The 12,610-nt window shown below is 33.0% G+C and overlaps 1 protein-coding gene across 3 annotated transcripts in view; it reads left to right on the forward strand.

Annotated features, from left to right (window-relative positions):
- KLHL1 (kelch like family member 1) overlaps positions 1-4,918 on the forward strand; it is a 554,297-nt gene extending 549,379 nt beyond the window's left edge. For all 3 annotated transcript variants that reach the window (XM_027844567.1, XM_027844568.1, XM_027844569.1), the window contains one exon: positions 4,842-4,918. In XM_027844567.1, the coding sequence (XP_027700368.1) occupies positions 4,842-4,901 (60 nt within the window). In that variant the 3' untranslated portion in view covers positions 4,902-4,918. The remainder of the gene's footprint in view (positions 1-4,841) is intronic.
- Positions 4,919-12,610: the final 7,692 nt, after the last annotated feature.

A 12,610-nucleotide genomic window follows, 5' to 3' on the forward strand; every position in this document is an offset into this window, starting at 1 on the left:
TGTGGTCAGCTAAGTAGCATTTAAATTGTTTTTTAACTTTATTTTAGTACATTAAAAATTATTTTTAAAACTGTTAAATTACTTTTAGGTTTTACTTCTTAATTCTTGTTCCTTTTCTTTACAATTGTTGCCATCCATTGAAGGTACCAGATTTAGATTACCTCCACAAAATAGTTGGGGAATTTCTCAGGAGGCTGGGCCACTCACTAATAACCTCTCTTCTATTCTTTCCATGACTACAGTAAGAATAAAAAATGAATAAATAAATGCAGATTTCCTTGTATATCCTAGAGCAAATGCCTGATTGTCATAATGAGATGATATAACATTGTGAATGTTCACATTTAACATTTACCTTAGTTCTTCTATTTGTAATGAGGATGCAATATGTCCTCCAAGGCATAGAAGGAAACACTTCTTTGATGCCTCATTAAAGCTGACGGGTGCCTCTGGACTTTCACCTGCTTACTATTAGAGAATAAATGGTTGGCTATCACTTATCATATGCCAGACACTGTTCTAAATTCTGAAGATACAAAGAAAAGCAAGCATGAAAGTCCTTGCCATGAATGAGCTTACATCTAAAGGGAGTAGACAACACATAAAGTGGAGCTGGTAATGGGACAGACAGGGAGGGTACACAGGTGGTGACATGGTTGGACATGTCCAAGAAGTGTAGCAAAGGTCTGGAACTGAGAAAGATAAGGCAAAAGCTGGACTATCAAAGCCCAAGATGGTTCCAGAGGCAAAGTCCAATTATCAGCTGAAGAGAGAGTAGAAGACATGATACAGCTTGAGATGTACAGGAAGAATACTGGTCCATATCTATCCCCACTCATGGCTTTTATAACTCCATGGTCTATTGAAAAAATGCTGTCCACCTCCAAAGAGAAAACTGATGAACTCTGAGTGAAGATGGAAACATACTTTTTTCACTTTCTTTATGTTTCTCATTTTTATTTATTTATTTTTGTTGCTAGATAGCTAATATGGAAATGTTTTTCATGACTTTACATGTATAATTGATATAGTTTGCCTTCTCAATTGGTAGAGGAAAGGCAGGAGGGAAGGAGAAAATTTGGAATTCAAAAATAATTTTAAATAAATGTTAAAGACTAATAAATAAATGAACAAACAAACAGATAGATAAAGGTGTGTGTGTGTTTGGGTAAAAACTACATGGTTATGTTCTATCTAGTTACTCTATCATTAACTCACATGGCACAGGATTTTGGGGAGAGAAACTAATAGTGAAAGAAATGGTTTGGGTTTGTACCCAGGGACTTCCCCGGACTTTCAGGGAGGTAAATGGTGTAGAATGTGAGAAAGGCAACTATCTCCAAAATCATTCCCTTATGACTGAATGATTGCATATTCACTCTATGTTGTCTAAAACAGAGCAATTTGCATGGGATCTCTAGAAGTGAGATAGGTGGACAGCCATTTCATGGTATTAGGCAGAAAAAAAGGGCAACCTAACAAAAGCGGAACAAGAGGAAACCAGGAAACTACCAGGGTAGGGACTTTTTCTTTAATGCAAAATGAGGTGAGGACAAAACATTTATTTTCCTAATCATTTGGTGGTTAATGATGGTTAAAGAAATGGATCCCTTTCATTATCAGTTATTTAAAAAATCATTATATGACTCTGGGCCATTATTTTGTTGTCACTGGTTGACAAAGAATAAAATTTGAATCCTTGGACTTTATTCTTTCCTTGTCTTGTATCCCCTAATTATTCCCAAAGATATATGATGAAGAATCTCACATTAATATAACGTTGATCGAGCATCTAAGGCATAAAGTTTCATTAAAACCCAAGTAAAACTTTTTCTTTTTAATATATTTCTAACCATGCTCATATCCTCCATTATTAAGAAAACTCTGAGCTCTTTCCTCAGTTATTGTCATAAGATGGATTTTAATAAGGAACTATGATTTTTGAATTTTAATAAGGTCAATAGCAATTTTAGCTATTGCCTATTTGTGACACAATATTGAAGTTATTCCATTGTGTGTCTCAGACTAGACTGAATGAATAACACATTTAATACAGTATAATGGTCTAGGGAAATATCTTCAAAATTATCCCAATAAGCATAATAGCTATTTCACCTGAAGTGTACTCCAAGTGAATATATTCATGGATAGCTATCCCAAAGCTATCACTTCCTACACCACAATGGCAGTATCGTAAGAGAAGTATACTGCATAGAGATATAAATACACTCTATGTGTATATCTAGTCACTCCATATATGTTAGCTTCATTGCACTAAGGAATACTAAAAAAAATATGCCAATGTGAAAAATGCTAAATCAATTCTTGAAAATTAACCAATAAGCATTTATTAATCTCTTACTATTTCCCAGGTATTATTTTAATTACTGAGGATAAAAATACAAGAAAACAACATCCCCCATCCTAAAAGAGTTTACATTCTAATGAAGAATACAAAATGTACCTAAGTGGCAAGGGTTCTTAACCTGGGGTCTCCAGAGTTCAAGGGGTCCATGACCTTGAAAAGGAAAAAAATATATTTTTTTTAAAAAATTCACTAACCTCTATCAAAAATTTTGCATTTCCTTCGATTATAATTCCCAGCAAAACTAAACTAAACTAAAATACTCATTATTCTGAGGAATCCATAGGCTTCACCAGACTGCCCAAAAGATCCATGATACAAAAAAGGTTGCTTTATTAGTATATACAAGACACATACAAAGGAGAAATAAGGTACTTTGTATGAAGGGAAGGCACTAGCAACTAGGTCATGTGATAAAGTCTGCTGCAGAAAATGGCATTTGAATTCAGTCTTGAAGAAAACCAAGGATTCCAAAAGCTGAGGAAAGAGACGGTAATAAAGTGAGGGACAAACAATGCCAAGCATAAAATCATGTGTGAGACAATTGTAGCCGGATTATAGACTGTGTGGAAAAGATTAAAGTGCAAGAAGACTGAAAAAAAAATAGATTCCAGGTTTTTAAGAGCTCTGAATTCCAAATAAAGGAGTTTACCTGTGATTCTAAGACTACTTAAAATAATTCTATGTATTAGTCTTAACTTGTAGAATGTGATTTTCAGTGATTCTTTTAAACATAATTTTACCTATTAATCCCCTAAAAGCAGACTTGAAATTTGCATTTATGCTTCTTTAATTCTCAATCTTTAACTCACTGTTCTCTTGTATTGTTTTATTTATTTTCCCTAATTACATGTAAAAACAATTTTTATCATTCTTTTTCTAAAATTTTAAGTTCCAAATTCTGTCTCATTGAGAAGGAAGACAAACAATTTGATATAAGCAATATATATGCAATCATGCAAAACATTTCCATATTAGTCATGTTGTGAAAGAAAAGACAGACCAAAAAAGGGAAAAAATGTATGCTTCAATCTGCATTCATATTCCATCAAATCTTTCTCTGGAGATGGGCAGCATTTTTCATCATAAGTCCTTCAGAATTGACTTGGATCATTGTATTGCTGAGAATAATTAAGTCATTCACAGCTGATCACCATACAATATTACTGCTACTATCTTCAATGTTCTCCCGGTTCTGCACATTATTTTATATTTCTGTTCATCCAGTTTCCCCTTTTATCTCTCTCTCTCTCTCTCTCTCTCTCTCTCTCTCTCTCTCTCTCTCTCTCTCCCTCTCTCCCTCTCTCTCACTCTCTTTCTCCTCTTTCAATCTGTCCAACCTCAAGAGTGATTTGCTTCTGATTACCACTTCTCCCAATCTGCCCTCCCTTCTACCAGCATCCTACCCTTTCTTTTCCCCTCCCCCTTTTACTTTCCTGTAGGCAATGGGTGTGTATGTTATTTCCAGTTTGAGCCAGTTCTGATGAGGTTAAGGTTCAAGTACTCCTCTCCCCTCCACTCTAAAAAGTTCATTTATACCTCTTTTTTGTGAGATAATTTATCCCATTCTACCTCTCCCTTTCCCTTTCTCCCAGTACATTTCTCTTTCTTATCCCTTAATTTCATTTTTTTTAGACATCATTCCACCATATTGAACTCACACCCATGTCCTCTGTCTACATATATTTCTTTTAACTGCCCTCTAGATGAAAAAAGTTATTAGGAGTTACAAGTATCATCTTCCCATGTAGGAATATAAACAATTTAACCTTATTGAATACCTTATGATTTATTTTTCCTGTTTACCTTTGTTATACTTTTCTTAAGTCTTGTTTCTGAAAGTCAAATTTTCTGTTCAACTCTGGTCTTTTTGTCAGGAAGTCTTGAAAGTCCTTTATTTTATTGAATATCCATTTTTCCCCGAAGGATTATACTCCGTTTTGCTGAGTAGGTGATTGTTGATTATAATCCTAGCTCCTTTGCCCTCCAGAATATCATATTCCAATTCCTCCAACCCTTTAATGTAGAAGCTACTAAGTTTTGTGGTATCCTGACTGTGACTAAACAACAGTTGAATCTTTTTTTTTTTTCCTGTTTGCAACATTTTCTCCTTGACCTGGGAGCTCTGGAATTCTATATATATATATATATATATATATATATATGTGTGTGTGTGTGTGTGTGTGTGTGTGTGTGTGTGTGTGTGTATGTGTGTGTGTGTTTGTATATGTATATGTGTATGTATGTATATATATATGTGTGTATATATATATATTATACACACACATATATACACATATATTTTTTTCCTTGAGTCAGTGTGGCAGGTTGACTTATATTGTGCTGTTTCTAACTTAAATATGAAAAAGAAACCTACTTCATTAATCCAGAGCCTTTTTAAGTATCACCATCTTAATAGTTTTCAACAATAGCTCCAAAATCCTTCATTAAGTTATTTTTCATCTTCTCTCAACAGATGGCTTCCTTAAACATTGGAAGAGCAGGTGCCTGTGTCGTAGTTATCAAGCAACCTTGACCTGTTTACATTACTTGGGATTTGACTCACTGAAGTGATTATTTTTCTATCAGATGATTAAATGGTAACTTTATAAGAAAAAGGTTTCATGAAAATTGGGCTAACACTATCAAATAAGGTGGAAGATCAAAAAGAAGGAAATGGAATAAAAGAACATCAATCACTCCATTTTGGGGACAAATATCTGGCCATGTTGTAGTTAGCTGAGGAACTATTACTGATACTTTGTTTTGTAGAATACCTAATAACCAGAAATGCCAAAAGTTGTGTTTTTTTTTAATTAACCAAAAGATGAGAAACAGGTATTTATTTGTGGCATGGCTATTTTCAATAATCATACAGTATCCATTTTTTGATGTCACATATTTTAAATGGAAATCAACAGTAGTTACCTTTCATTAGTCAAGGTACATTTGAATGAGTTTTATTTTCCTAATTTGATGTGATTTTTGAAAGGAAGCAGAATAATTTCTACAAAAATAAAGATGTTTGAGAGGACTTATATTCTTCATTTTCCTAAATCATAATGAAAATTGAGCAGAAAGACTTATGATTGCCTCTTCAACTTAGGAAATAAAACAAGAAAACTCTCCCTTCTATCAGAAGTGCACATCTCGCCTGTGGAGGTGTTTGCATTTTATTCTGGAAGCCTAAACAAACTGAATGAGCAAGACAGAAGAACTGTTTTAGCTAGGCTATCCACATAATTTTGTTTGATAAGAACATGAACCAAAGATTTATGGTTTAATAATTGACATTTACCTTGTGTTGAGTTCAGTGTGTGCATGTGAGATGTAGTCCTAGAGTACTTCTTTGCATGCCCTGCATGTTAAAGGCCAGATACTACTTAGAATAACTAAACTGTCCAGCCTATTAAAATGGTGATGTCAAGGTCTTAAGATCACAAGTGGGAAAGCAGAACTCTAATTTTTACTCCACTAGTGATTCTTTTGGAGCCAATAGCACTGAGTGATGTATTCTTTTATCTCTTCCAAAAATTCTTTGTGAAGAATAATTTGCCAATGAATAAAAATTCAAGTAGCATGGTAGTTTCTTTAAAGGGTCCATGGATACTCACATGTCAACCAACAAATGGTTGAAGTAAATAGTATTTTTGGCAATGAGTTTTGCATTTATTTTGAAGTAAAATTGAGGAAAGAAAAGTATTAAGATAGAATGTAATGATAAGTACATTTCCACTGCTTTCCTCAGACCTTGAATAATCTATATCTACAGCAAAGGATCAGATCCAGATTCCCCCTACGTAGACCCCGCTGCCATCAACAGAAATAAACCTTCATTAAAGCTCTCATTCTCACTCACTTAACATCATCAGTACTTAATGGAGTGTCCACTCCCATAGAAAAAACATGTGATAAGACTCAGGAGGCATACAAACTTGGAGAAGTGGCCAGGAACTGACAGAACAGGGAAATGCCTCCTTCTGAACTAATGAAAACTATGTAAAAATGGAGGGGGATCACATTTCAGATTCAGAAGCATGAGGGCATCCTACTTAACTGGTTATAGTTCCTCATTTTTATTGGGTACTTACATTTATTGAGTATTCTTATTGGGTATTTCTTACTACTAAGATACATTGAAATAAAATTCATCAAAAAAGAAACTGGAAATTTATGGACTTAAAAAATAAAATGAAAGAAATCCATTAATGTTATTTTCTCTGTCATTCTTATCTTCATAGCACTGAGGTGTGTGGACAGCTCTTTATGATTTTAGGGCCAAGTTCAGTAAGGAATGTTCTACATACCAAAGCCATCAACATAAATACTAGAGCAGTAGTAGTCAGATTCTAAATTCCGTGAGTCAATTAGAGAACTAATTATAAATAAGGGAAGCTTTCTTTGTACAGGGACTGGTGAGTGATCTTTTGATTTTTTATTTCCTGGATCTAGATTGATGTTTAAGCAAATTGTCATCTTTATTTAAGGCCTAAAACCAGAAATATTCAATCATAACAATGAGTCTGCTTGTCTGCCCCTTGTTGTGTCATGTTGTGTTTTTTAACTTCTCTATTTTTAAACCTCTAAGTTAAAAAGTATGCTATCAGGAAAAAAAAAAAAGTTTTTTCTACAATATAATAAAGCATCCACCCAGTTCTCAGAAATTTTTCTTCTAATTAAAAAATCATTAAAAAGATCAATGGAAAGTGGTCCAAGTTGTGCTTTAAATGTATATTAACAGGCACTCCTTTAACACTGATAATGGGGGTGCTTCAGTTTCCTCTTTAGAAGAATTTGGCATCCCTCCTTATCCAAAAACTGGACATGGTTTATGGTATGATCTAATGCATTTTCCTCTTGGAAAGAAAGGTCAGCTTCTACAGCTAACTTCCATTAGTGAAACATAGATAAAAGGACACATTTCAAACCATTGCTGTTCTAATGCATTTTTTAAATGTTTACATTCCTCTCTCTCTGTCTCTGTCTCTGTCTCTGTCTCTGTCTCTGTCTCTCTCTCTCCCTCTATGTCTCTCTGTCTCTCTCTGCCTCTCTGTCTCTCTCTCCATATATATATATATATATATATATATATATATATATATATATATATAGTGTCAAATGTCCATTTTAGATAAATTTATTTTGAGAATTTAGTGAAGTCTAATGTGGTAGTTAAGTTACCTCATTTATTGAACAAAATAAACACATAGTATCAGTAAAGGCAAAGGTAGATGCTAATGTGTTTCTTATAATAAGTGAAATAAAAATGAAGGTATTTCTGCTAGATTTAAAATTCAAATAATACCTTATTTGATTACTTTTAAATGGAAATATTGACTAAAATCTGAATGGTAAATTCAATTCTTCCCCTAACCAAACATTCTTTAAGAAATTAAAATTCACCCTATGGTTTACTGCAATGTGGTTCATGTTCAAAATAGAACTAGCACCAAATGATGACAATTAAATTCATTTTAGTGAAAACTGTCATATTTTTATACTCTGATTTTCTTTTTTTTCTTATAATTTTTATTTTATAATATATTATAAACAGACTGACTACTTTGTTAGGGAAATGTTTACTTGGAGTGGTCCATGAAACAATTTTGAGATGAAGATGTTCCAGTCTTCCAAATGAAATACAAATTCAAACTGTAAAGGTTTCTCATTCCTAGTTGCCTGTAGACCACCAATTAATTTTACTCATTTGTTATTTCATTTCCACACCATTCTCGTCCCTCTCCTTTTCTTTCTTTTTCTTCATCTACCTCTCCTCTCTATTTCCCTTAATATTAATTGCCCGAAAAGAGTACAACCAGGGGTGCGCTGTTAAATAAATGCTTTTAAAACAGGTTCTCCAAAAATTTTTTTAAATGTATTTATTTTTTTCCATGCGTTTTTTAAACACATTTGAAAGTTGCATTAAAACTTTCTTAAATCTAGACAATCGGAATAATCAACCAACCAATCACTGATTGATAGATATTTTCCATTTTCTGAAGTATAAATGCTCACAAGGAAAAATTAACAATTGTCTCTCTCAAGCCAGTTAGAGCTGGCTCCAGCAGACTCCTGGATGCAATTATTTCCACTTTTGAAGAATGAGAAGACCAACCCACATTTTACAGATACCAATTAAAGGTGTATAAAGTATTACTCTCCCACAACAATTGTGTGCACTAAATAGTTATAGAGGAGAAAACAGGCTCCAGGGGTAAAGTGATTCATCAAGTCCATGATTGAATGCAAAGTGCTAGAGCTAAAATTTAAAGAAAGACCTGTGTGGCCTTGCTTTAAATCTTTTCCAAAGGGTGAAACATCTACTAGTTTCTCATTTGTAAATTAAACTTTTACCATTAGTAGCATGCTTTGCACACAGGTCTTTCTTTCCTCCCTTTTTTAATGGCCTTTACATACTTACTTCCAAAGTCAGTGAATATTTAAATTATAGCTTGCTATAGGATGGAAACCACTTCTAACTTGCAACCATATCATGTCAGAGCTACAGAGCATGGCCAAATCCACTGAAAATAAAAAGAACATACACTTTCATAGGTGGCTGGATTCAGTAGAGAATTAATTTATTTACATGAGGAGCTTAGTGCAAATAGAAGATTCTTGTTTTGTTTAAATAAAAAAGGGAGGCAAAAGTAAACTTTTAATTTAAAACAGAAACATTACTGAATAGAAATTCTATTTTTCATAAAAGTCACAGCTTCCAGGACTATAATAGGCTCCTTTTCCTGTTTTTAATTTTGACTAATTTCAATAAAATCAGCCATATCCAAATCAGCTGTGACACCTTTTCTCTCTCAAATTTTCTCTTGCATGCACACATATGCCCCAAACTCCCATTTATTCAGGAGAGTTTATTAGACCTGGTTAATTGAATATTCTCCAAATGTGAGGGGAAAAAAAGAATACAGTACATTACACTTGCCAACCTGAAATGAACTGAACATAATCTTTCTTTAATGACTCTGAAGATGCTTTAGGACCTTATAATGCCTTGCATAAAGTAGGTATTCAAATGTTTGATTATAAAAATTTAGAAAACCATTTTCTAATTGTACAGCACTATAGCTATAGAAAATACAGAACGATGAATAGAATCTGAACTATGTCCTTAGACATTGTCTCCCTATACTTTCCCCAAGTTCAACAAATCTCTGATAACATCTTCTTTATTTTTAATTTGCTTCTTAGTAAATTAGGGAGGATGTGTGTGAAAGGTTAGAATTCTGCTTATGTGAGTCTTGTGATTGTTTTGAATCTGAAAAAAAGAGATATATACATATACATACACATACACATACATATGTATGCATATATGAATATATTTGTGTGTACATATGTGTGATGCATTTACTAGAATGTTCATGCTATAATGAAGATTTGGACTAGAGAACTTCTAAAGTCTTCAATTCTAAGGTTCTATAACTTTGTGATAATAACATATATACCATTTCCCATCTATACCCTCAACCCTACTGCCTATGAGCTGACCATCATCCTTACTTCACATCCTGACTCTCATGTAACCTTGAATTCTCCTATCTGATTCCTTTGTCCCTCATCTTGCCAGTAATTAACTCCATACTTCCTGGATATCTCTTCACTATGCTTCTTCAACCCTCCCCAATGCTCACCTTCTTCAACTTCATTCTTCCTATTTTATTTTGTATTATCCCCTGCCCCCCCAATATCAATGTAAAATCCTAGAGGTCAGGATCTTGTTTGTTCCCTTGTATTTGTATCTCCTGCTCTTAGCAGAGTGCTTTGCACAAAGCACTAAAAAATGCTATATCCATCTATCTATCTATCTATTTATATTTATCGATCTATCCATCTGTCTACCTATTTTTGTTTATCATCTATCATCTACATGTCTTTAATACTACATACATATCATTTAGTAAGATTTTTGAGCTGTTCTATCACTGTTAAGCATAGATTAATTCTTTAAATCCTGTTAAAATTAATATATCCTTGATAATCAGTGAGGTGGCTGCAAAAATATAGTTCATCAGTAAAATGATCATCAAAATCTTAACAAAATATGTTACGATGTTAAGATCTTAACTGTTTAGAATTTAAAACACGTTATTTTCAATGGTAGTTATGTATTCATTAAAATTCAAGATTCATTTTTGGTCAAAATACCTCAGCAATAGTTAATAGGTTATGAAAATAAGGAATTTTAAAATACACTGTATGCGATGTGCAAAGAAAGATGAAGATTCTATATGAGATAACATAGTAGAGTGAAAAGAGCATTGAATTTGAAATCAAGAAAACCAGGATTACAATCCCTTTTGTCGCAATATCCTAACATAGACAAATCATTTAATCTCTCTGAACCTTTTGTTTCCTCATTTGTTAAATGGGAATCATAGCATTTAAATTACATCTATCATGGGGTTATTCTTAGAAAAGTGCTTTATAAATCTTAAAGCATATTTAAACATGAGGTATCATTCATAGGATCTTAGATCTGGAGTTGGGAGAGTCCAATTTTTCATTTTAAAGATGAGTAAATTGAGGCTAAGGAAAGTTAAACAACTTCACCATGTCACATGAACATAGAATATTATAATTGAAAGAGGATTTTGAGATCATGTAGTCTGACCTCATTTTATAGATATATAAATTGAGGCCCAAGGAAGTAAACTGAATAGCAATTTAATGGCCAAGCTGGGGCACATAGATTTAGTTTCTATTGCCTTATTTCCACAAATCAACAAACAAACTGAAAATTATCCAACGGCAGATGTTTCCAGACTATCTTCAAGCTCAAAGATTTAAAACCTATTTTTAAAAGTAGGAATTCACAAAAGAGAGTTTTCTGGTAGGGCTACATAACATCTCACAATGAAGCAATCTTTGAAGATCTTTTAATATCAGTGTTAATGTTCTCTGGCTGAAAACATGGCCTCCATTGAATAGAAAGGATTCAGACCTTGAATTTCAGGACATAGTATCCTGGTTGATGAATTTGTCTACATATTTGGCATGATATAATGTAGAGATTTTTACATTTCCTTAGAATATTTTGCTTGCAGTTTTTTTCTTCCATCTTTGTCTTTAGAATTGGAGTTCTGAAGATGTCCATGGACAGATTCAGATGGGTCTGTGAAATTGGATGGAAAAAATACAGACTTATTTCAATATCATTTCTTTGTAATCCTATATATTTTCTTTTAGGTGTTTAAAAACTAAGAAAGGATTTATTGACTCTACTAGACTGCCAATGGGACAATGATATAAAAAAAATAATAATAAGTTTAAGGATATCTTACCTAGAGCATTTATCCATTCAACAAGTAGTGATTTAGTCACTATGCTAAAAAATAGGGGAGTTATAAAGAAAGACAGAGTCACACATTTCAAGGAGATCAAGTGGGAGTGAGAGAGGGAAACAGAAAAGAGAATAATATAATACATGCATAGAGATAATTGTAACACAATAGAATGTGATTAATATATTGAGAAGGCACAAAATAATACAAACTACAATTTCAATGAAAGGAGAAATACTTATCAACTAAGAAGATGAAGGATTCAAGGAGATGATATATTAATTGGGCCTTGAGTGATGTAGTGCAGGAGTTCTTAACTAAGAGTCAGAGAATGTATTTTTTGTCTCTTTTATTTTGGTAATGGTATTACATCTTTATTGGTTTCCTTTCTAATCCTATGTATTTTATGCACTTAAAAACATAATTTTGAGAATGGGTCCATACACTTCATCAGTCTACCTCTCCTGTAGTGTAATGGAAACAGTGGTGGACTTGGAGTTAGGAAGACCTGGGTTCAAATCTTTCCTCTGACAATTTTAGGTTGAGCAGCCATGGATAAGATTGAGATTAAATTTCATCATCTGTAAAATGAAGATAAAACCTATAGTACTTGTCTGACAGGGTTATTTTGAGGATCAAATAGGAAAAGTTATACGAAGTGATTTGCAAATCTTAAGGTGTTATATAATTACCAGCTATTACAATTACTAAAGCAGGAGTTATGTCTGTGATAATCCTTTGTCTTCAAGATCTTTTAATTTTTTTTTAATTTTACTACTTTTTAAAATTAAAAATGTAGTCCACATAAGGCTTGCAAAATCTGTATTCTTGTCCAGACCCAATCTCGAATTTGCTTTCTATTAAGCTAGTTACTTAACCATTGCTAAATGTGAATAAAACACCATCTATCTCACAAGAATAATAGGGAGATCAAAGTAAGGAAATT

The sequence above is a fragment of the Vombatus ursinus genome, unplaced genomic scaffold (assembly GCF_900497805.2).
Source record: "Vombatus ursinus unplaced genomic scaffold, bare-nosed wombat genome assembly UNPS02014942.1, whole genome shotgun sequence".
In the NCBI taxonomy this organism is placed as follows: domain Eukaryota; kingdom Metazoa; phylum Chordata; class Mammalia; order Diprotodontia; family Vombatidae; genus Vombatus; species Vombatus ursinus.